Source organism: Octopus bimaculoides, chromosome 20 (assembly GCF_046866305.1).
Source record: "Octopus bimaculoides isolate indiv1 chromosome 20, ASM4686630v1, whole genome shotgun sequence".
In the NCBI taxonomy this organism is placed as follows: Eukaryota; Metazoa; Mollusca; class Cephalopoda; order Octopoda; family Octopodidae; genus Octopus; species Octopus bimaculoides.
The window spans coordinates 8,574,342-8,582,973 of NC_142947.1; the positions used below are offsets into that span (position 1 = coordinate 8,574,342).

An 8,632-nucleotide genomic window follows, 5' to 3' on the forward strand; every position below is an offset into this window, starting at 1 on the left:
AAAAGTTACCTGTAATATTGTGATAACCTCAATTACAACAATAACAGTAATACTTGTAATGGACATTGAAATGCGAATAAGTATATACAATAAAAAAACAAATAAGTACCACCTATGCTTAGAGCAGGGTGGTGCCAAGTGGTCTTGTATATTATACGGGGTTGTTGAAGTAAAAGGACAAAGGTGTGAGGAAAAAGAAAAGGGACAATGTTGAGGAAAAAGTTTAAGGAGCAATGTTGTACTGCATTCTTAGCTACACCTTTCTGCACATCAACCTAAGTCGCTTCGAAGACGGAAATAAAATTGTCTTCTTTCTTAGAAAAAGTTTTGTGTTTGATAATCTTTCTAACAGACCTTTCAATTATTAGGTTGTGCTTCCTTCCACACCTAGAAATTCTCTAATTCAACCACACCTGAGCACTACCATACAACAATTGCATCATTATATGAAATAGACATAAACACATATATAAACAAACATACTTAGTGAGGGAGGGTACAAATCTTATATTATATCAATGTTTCCTGCTAAAAAAAAAATCAAAACAAACTTGATTTTGTGAAGGAAACAGACTTGAGATGATTGATAACGAATAGAAATTACAGATAATCAATGAATGAATGGTGAAAACAGAAATAAGTAAATAAATCAATAGGAGGTGGGGGGTTGAAAAAAAAACAGTGGCCGAAGAGTCGAGAACAAGAGAAATGGAGGTGAACATAAAGAATTACAGCCACGAATAAATATTATACACACATCCACACATATATATATACAAACACACAGAAGTGTGTGTGTGTGTATGTATAATGAGACAGTGTAGTTCAATGTTCCCTAATGACAATGATAATAATCATGATGATAATATATAGGTTGATTGACTTACCTATAAGTAGAGTTAACGGTAAGATAAACCTGAATAAGGAGTAAGCAAGAAATCTGGTGATCTTTGCAGCCATGATGGCAGTGTGAGATGGTGAGACCGGCTGAAGAACCACATCTACTACAGACGGCAGGACGGGAACATTGTTACTGATTTATAATAATAATAATAATGATGATGCTGGTGATGGTGATGGTGGTGGTGATGAGATAAACAGCAGCAGTAGTCTTGACGATGAAGAGAAGAAATGCTGAAGATGAACAATTCGTAGGGTTGACGCTAAATGTTTTCTAGGTGTTTATGTTTATGTGTGTCTGTGTGTACTTAATGTAAGGATAGATAGATAGATAGATAGGTAGGTAGGTAGGTAGATAAGGAAACTGACAGACGTGTACGTGTGTACTAAAGTAAAGATATATGTGTGTGTGTGTATGTATGTATGTGTGTGTGTATGTGTGTCTTGTGGTTTATGTGTGTGAATAATGTGTGGTTTATGTGTGTGGTTTATGTGTCTCCGGAGAGTCTTTTTCAGATAAAAGTGAAAGATATGAAAGCTGTTATAACATTGTTCTTGCTAGGTTAGTTAATGGTTCATCCGATTTCAATGTAAACTCCAACACTTTTTGTAATCTGTCCCTGTAATATCCCCTCATCCGTCGCTTTTCTGGCAGCAATAGTAATGCAAAAATTATTATTACTATTATTATTATTATTACTATTATTATTGGGTGTAGTAATAATACTGCCGTTATCTTTACACGCACGCCTGTTATATATAGAAACTAAAAGCGAAAAACATCTGTGTCGGCGGCCGGTGAGTGAGCGACCAATAACAGGGAGAGTGATGATGCTGGTGGTGGTCGTGGAGGTAGACTTATAGACGGAGTGTTGGGAGGAGGAAGAGTGAGCACAAAGTAGTCGTAGTATGAGAGAAGGCTTGAGTGATGGTGTGAGTACGAGGAAAGAAAAGTGTGTGTGGATGTGAATGTGTATGAGTGTGTGTATATATATATATGTGGATGTAGACGTGTCTGTGTGTGTATGTAATAGTAGTGGGATAAAGGAGCTTAACTTGGCAGAGTGAGTGAGTGAAAGAGATGTGCGGCCAGAGTAGTGTTAAATGTGTCTGTCTGCAGTTAATGTTGTGGTAGTGGGAGTGAGTGATGGGGGGGGGGGGGTTGGCGCTGAAAAGAATAGGAGCAGAATGACATAAGTTCAAGTCAAGTTAAGACGAAGTAGATGCGGAAGACGAGCAAATGACAATATTTGACTTAGAAAAGGCGGCGAGCTGGCTGAAACGTTAGCACGCCGGGCGAAATGCTCAGCGGTATTTCGCCTGCCGTTACGTTCTGAGTTCAAATTCCGCCCAGGTCGACTTTGCCTTTCATCCTTTCGGGGGTCGATAAATTAAGTACCAATTGCGTACTGGGGTCGATCTAATCTACTTGCCTCCTCCCACAAAATTTCGGGCCTTGTGCCTAGAGCAGAAGAGAATATTTGATTGAGAAGTGGCAACAATATATATATATATAAATATATCTTTAGCAACTCACAATAATGACTTTTATTACTTTTATTCCTACCTCAGTTCATCTAATTGTATATATCTATCGTTACTTTTCATAAAAAGCCTTTACTTTTGATTTCCAATGTGCATTTTCGTTTATTTTTCTTCTTACTTTCCCCCTATAAATATATATACATATATGCATATCTTTTATCTGTAATTGGTTTCACCCAAAAACGGGGGCTATTGGAGCACCGCCTTTCAGTGTGCTTCAGTTTCATCCCTGTATTGTTTTACATGAAGTAGCAAGTTGGGTGGAGCCGCTCTTACTTATGCCTCCAGCTGCTAAGTGGGTTCATCTGAGATTTCAGATAGAAATTTGTCCAGACTTCCACATCTACACGTCGCTAATCTCTGGGGTTGTTTTGGTAGGATGCTGAACAGTTGTGGACCCTGAAACCCAAGCTGTTAAAGTACTGTGTGGGCCCTTATTTGAGATGGAGAAGATGAGATCTTTGGTATCATGCAGTGTTGTCCAGTTCAGTGGTTGATATAGTTTTCAATTCCAGAGTTGGGAGCTACACCTTCCAGGATTATCCATACATATAGGCGCAGGAGTGACTGTGTGGTAAGTAGCTTGCTTACCAACCACATGGTTCTGGGTTCAGTCCCACTGTGTGGCACTTTAGGCAAGTGTCTTCTACTATAGCTTCGGGCCAACCAAAGCCTTGTGAGTGGATTTGGTAGACGGAAACTGAAAGAAGCCCATCGTGTATATGTATATATATGTGTGTGTGTGAGTGGCGTGGCTCAATGTGTACGCCTAGGAACCAACAGGCAAAAGAGGCCTGCTTGACCGCCAGGGGTCACTACAACTTACTTCGATGTGTCTTCCTAAGGTCAGTGAATCGCCAGAAGTCTCAGTCCCTTGTCATCTCCGAAGATCATTTCTCACCACTTCGTTCCACATCTTCCTTGGTCTACCACTTCCACATGTTCCTTCCACAATTAGAGATCGACACATCTTTATGAAGCATGTAAAAGTGCCCATGTGGTGCAATGTAAAAGCCCCATGTGGTGCCATGTAAAAGAATCCATGTGGTGCCATGTACAAGAACCCATGTGGTGCCATGTAAAAGCACCCATGTGGTGCCATGTAAAAGTGCCCATGTGGTACCATAATGATGATGATGATGAACTCTTCTAGGAATAGTAGGTGGAGAGAATGACAGGATGGATATGTCTTACTGAGCACGGACACTATTACGATCAGTCATTATAATTCAAAAACAGCATTTAATTAAGATTAGTAAAGAAAGGCAATATTTAATTAATAACTGGTGTTGATTACAACATAATGCTGACATGGAAACAAAAGCTTTCATATTTTGAATTTAGGAAACAATGCAAACAATAGCATCCAGCAGATGGTGGTGGTGGTGATGGTGGTGGGGTGTGGTGATGGTGGTGGTGGTGATGATGGTGGGGGGGGGGGGGGTGCTCCATCAATGAAGAATTAATCATGCAATTTGTTTTGTTACGACTTGAAAACTTATGTCACTCATGTTGATTTTTAATCCTTACTTGACGTCTACAACAATTGTGTGTGGGTGGGTGGTGATGGGGGATGTTCGTGGGCGGCGGCGGCGGTGATGGTGGCGGTGGTGGTGGTGGTGGCGGTGGTGGTGGTGGTGGTGGTTGTCATGTTTGTGTATATTGTAATTATGTGCAAGTGCTGACGAACCTTTATCCTTCACTTGATGCAGGCATTCGACTGCAGCCATTGTTGCTGCATAACCTTCAAAGGGGTTTTTAGTTTGAAAGAGGTTTTTAGGAAAGTCCAAAAGAAGGGAAGATGGAGGAGGAAAATCGCCAACGATACACATGTGGTTTATATCTATGTGTATGTGTGTCTTTGTGTCCATGTTTGTTCCCCACTACCACATGACAACTGGTGTTAGTGTGTTTACGTCTCTGTAAATTCGTAGTAAGAGAGACCAATAGAATAAGTGTTAGGCTTTGAAAAATAAGTCCTGAGGTTGATTTATTCAAATAAAACCCTTCAAAGTGGGACCTCAGGATGGCCGCACTCGAATAACTGAAACAAGTAAAAGAAAATGTATACAATGCTCCAGCTTGGTTGCTATTTAATGACTGAAAACAGTAAAAGAATAAAGTATACGACATTAAAAAGTGAACCTCACAAATCTTCCTTTACGAAGACACACCTAGAAAAATAAATGCAGCATCAAATATTTGACACAAAAAACTTGTCATAAAGAGATGCAGTGGAATTGTGTTATTAACTAGGTCACAGCTGGTGCAAAGGAAATTTTGACGCCAAATAATGAATGGTTAAGAGAAGTTAACAGAATGGTTAACATATGCCTTCTATGCTGTAATTGTTTTAGTGTCACACGTGGTCTCAGATCAAATCGTTTGCTTGGCAAGTACATCTCCTAAATATAAAATTGTATTTTTGTAAAAATGTGAGGGGGGGGGTTAATTTTTTTTTTTTTTAAATTTTGGCGACATTATAAAAAAAATTTGCATTATTAGATGGAAAGGGTTCTAGAAGTTATTTCTTCTGCTGGTGCTGAGAGAATTCTCTTTCCAAATAAAGACGAACTGTATGATGATTTTTGTATGAGGTCCAAAATTACATGGTGGAAAAACAAGCAATGAATGCAGAAGGTAAGCAAAGGCTGGGAATAAGTGGGACAAGCATGCTTTATTTGATATGTAATGCTAATAACTTGCATGAATGCTAGCGTAAATAAACCAAGAAACACTGGGTGTGACATGAATCAGCTGTAATGCATGACAGTAGAACTCAACACTGTCATCTGATACGTCTGATCATGTTAAACTGTCCAAGCCATGCCGCAGAGAAAACACATATAAAAGTGATTATGATGATGAATGTTGTTATTATAATGCTTTTACATAATATTTTGCATAATATATTATTTATCTGGATTTGTCCATGCCTGAGATGTGGCCTGCCCATTTGAGCTATCTGAAGTACTTAAAAGACCAGCTGAAATGCCAGCTTACCTAGCAGGGTTAGGCCCCACATAGTGGAACACCATTGTGAGACGGCATCCAGTCCACTGCATGCATCTTTAAGAAGGCTAGAGCAACTGCAGTGGATGCGAAATGCCAAAGCTTACATATATTCCCCAAGTGTGCCAGAACCTGTCATTCAAGGATCGGTCTCCATAATCACTTAAGAGCTAAAAATTCTTCCACATGATCTCCATACATAGAGCTGCTGTCATAATATCTATACCTTATAGTATTATATTTTGTAATTTTAATAGCTTGTATTTTATAAGGTTTTATGCTTATTTCTTCTATTCATCTGTTCAAATCTTTAAGGATAGTTCCTAATGCACCTATAACGACAGGGATACATTTTATCTGCACTTTGCATAGCCTCTGTAACTCAATGGCTAGGTCTTGGTACTTCGTTAATTTTTCTATACCTCTCATATTAAATTTCTCATCATTTGGGATGGTAAAATCAATTGCCTGGAACTTTCTATTCTCTTTGTCTACTACTACTAAATCAGGCCTTCTAGCTTTTATTACTCTGTCAGTCAGAATGTTAAAATCTCACAATATCTAATATTTCTTACTTTCTAGCACTTTACTAGGTTCATGTTCATACCACTTATCAATATGGCCAAATCTTAGCTTTCTACATAACTCCCTGTGGATTATTCTCCCTGGATAGTCATGTCTTTTCTTGTATTCTTTTTGTGCCAGCATACTACATTCACTAACTATATGAGCAACACTTTCCTCCATTGATTTACATAATCTACATTAGGAATCTATCTTATCTTTGTCTACCTTGGCTTTTATCCAATTAGTCCTCAATACTTGAATTATTCTGCTACTACAGTATTCTTTCATCGAATGACATCTTCCATTCCAGCTTTCTGAACGGAGTCGATATTAGACATGAGACCACGACTATTTAAATATTCTTATGATGTCTGCCTTTGAACTTGAACTTTGGAGTAAACAGGACTCATGTAAGACAAGGTTGTTGAACCCTGAAGCAATGACTAAAGTTACTACCCACTTTAACAGCATCCACCAGAACTACAAGATGCTTGAAATTCTAGGGGCATATGAAACACTCGTCAAGCCTTTAGCATTTAAGCTGACCATATCTGGCCCATATATTCTACCTGTTTTATGTCAAAACCAGCCAGATCTGGTCTCTCATACCTACCCTACAATGTCATTCTAAAAATCTACAGTCACATCATTCAAAATCTTGAAGCCATGAGATAATGCAGGATTAATTCAAAACAACGCGAGTAAATAAATATTACATTTGACTGAGTATTCTGAATGATAAATAGTTAAAAGTGTAAAAGTAATGGCTGTTACGTATGATAACATCACAGCAAAAGATAAGAGCCCAGATGGTGATACAGCATATTATGAAATACTACCAATCAATCAATAAACTGGCAACATTTTGTTTGTGGTTACATTAGATTATGCTTTTGAGGACAGCTGTTGAAAGATATGAAAATCTGGAATTCCCTCTGAGACCAAACGTTAGATAAAGATATCTATTCTGTACTATCATAGATATTGATTAGACAGATGCCAAAGCATCTGATACAGGTGTGACCATCAGGTGTGGGCATGGCTGTGCAGTAAGACGCTTGCATCCCAACCACATGATCTTGGATTCAGTCCCATTGTGTGGAAATTTGGGCAAGTGTCAATCCAAAAGAGTTTTTCAACCTAATATTCATATCCTATTATTAGCTTTATGTGTACATCAAGATCTAATTCCAAACAGGTTTCATTCTTCCATTCAGGGCTCATTTTTCCCTTAAGAGTTCTGTTATAATCCTTTAAATGTTGGATTAAGATTACGCCCACTTTGGTATACAGTATATTGATTACAAAGATCTTTAGTCCAGCAATAACATTCCTAAAATCAGTAGCAGCTGTAAGGACATGAAGTTAAACTAAACATCATATCTCAGTCTACACACACACACACACACACACACATGCACACACTCACATGCATACACACTCATTCATTTTGTTGAATGTACCTTTGCATATAGCTTGTACGGCCCTCACAAGCCATTCATCGACACCTAGTTTCCTTAGAGACCACCTAGACTACAATATATGTGGTGCCACTTGTCAACGACAATCTTCAAGTGCAGCTGTGGTAATGTAAAAATTAGTTTTAGAAATAAACGAATCGTTCAAATGATAAAATAAATTTATTATTGAACGAAGTAAGGGAAATAACTTTAGTGAAACTGTAAACGTATATGAGTTATTTCCCATTAAATTTTATCCATTATTTTATTGGAAAATGGTCTAAATTTTATGGTTTTTGTGTATGCATCCACTGTCAAAAAACTTGAATAAAAAACATTTTAAGTTTGGTTTTGTTTCAGATTAAACATTTTTCAGATTTAACTTTTCATATACATAAAACTTGGATTGGTTTCGGCCATTATCGGCTCAGGTCGTGACTAACTCAATAGCACCACCTGGAGAAGCCTTTTATTTAATTATTTCGGGACACCATGGACCACTCAAGCAGAGAGTTGTTGTTGGTTGAGACGTACTTAAGTGTAGGTGGTTTATCCGGTACTTCCTGGAGGAATTTGTCCAGGTATTGTTTGAAAGTTGTGGGGTCTTTTCCTACTTTAATTTATTTCGGGATAACATTGAAAAGAGCAGGACCATTTGCAGTGAAGAAATCGTGTCGCAATATTCTTATGTGATCTAATCTTGACCTTTGCAGGGGTCGCATTACACGGAGGTCTAGTCTTTTGCAACCAACATAAACAAAATAACAACAGAAAATAGGAAGCTATACGTGTGTGTCAACACAACTGATGAATGAAATAAATAGTAAACTATTTTTATCAGAAAGGCAATAATACAGCTATCATGTCAAAGAACAACGGAGTCATCTCCCTTACTAGATTACTATTTAGAGTTAATTCCCTTGTCTTCCTCTGATTCCTGCATACACTTAACCAAATGTGTGTATGCGTGCGAGTGTGTGTGTGATGTGTGTGTGTAGATAATCAAATTTAACATTCTAACTATTGCCACATCTATTTATCTTTATGGTGATTGCTATACAGAAGCTTGCTTCCAAAAGACATGGTTTGAAGTGGCACTTACTCCTGGAAAGGTCTTGCAGTCAGAGTCCCCAAGTAGCCATTATAGA

The 8,632-nt window shown here is 38.0% G+C and overlaps 1 protein-coding gene across 13 annotated transcripts in view; it reads right to left on the minus strand.

Annotated features, from left to right (window-relative positions):
* Positions 1-2,015, minus strand: part of LOC106877583 (piezo-type mechanosensitive ion channel component 1) — a 138,948-nt gene extending 136,933 nt beyond the window's left edge. For 7 of the 13 annotated variants that reach the window (XM_089337959.1, XM_052975089.2, XM_089337964.1 and 4 more), the window contains exon 1: positions 888-1,708. In XM_089337959.1, coding sequence (XP_089194085.1) covers positions 888-960 — 73 coding nt within the window. In that variant the 5' untranslated portion in view covers positions 961-1,708. Of the gene's footprint in view, positions 1-887 lie in introns of all 13 variants that reach the window. The other 6 variants (XM_089337961.1, XM_089337960.1, XM_052975092.2 and 3 more) reach the window with 3 other exon arrangements.
* Between the last annotated feature and the right edge of the window lie 6,617 nt (positions 2,016-8,632).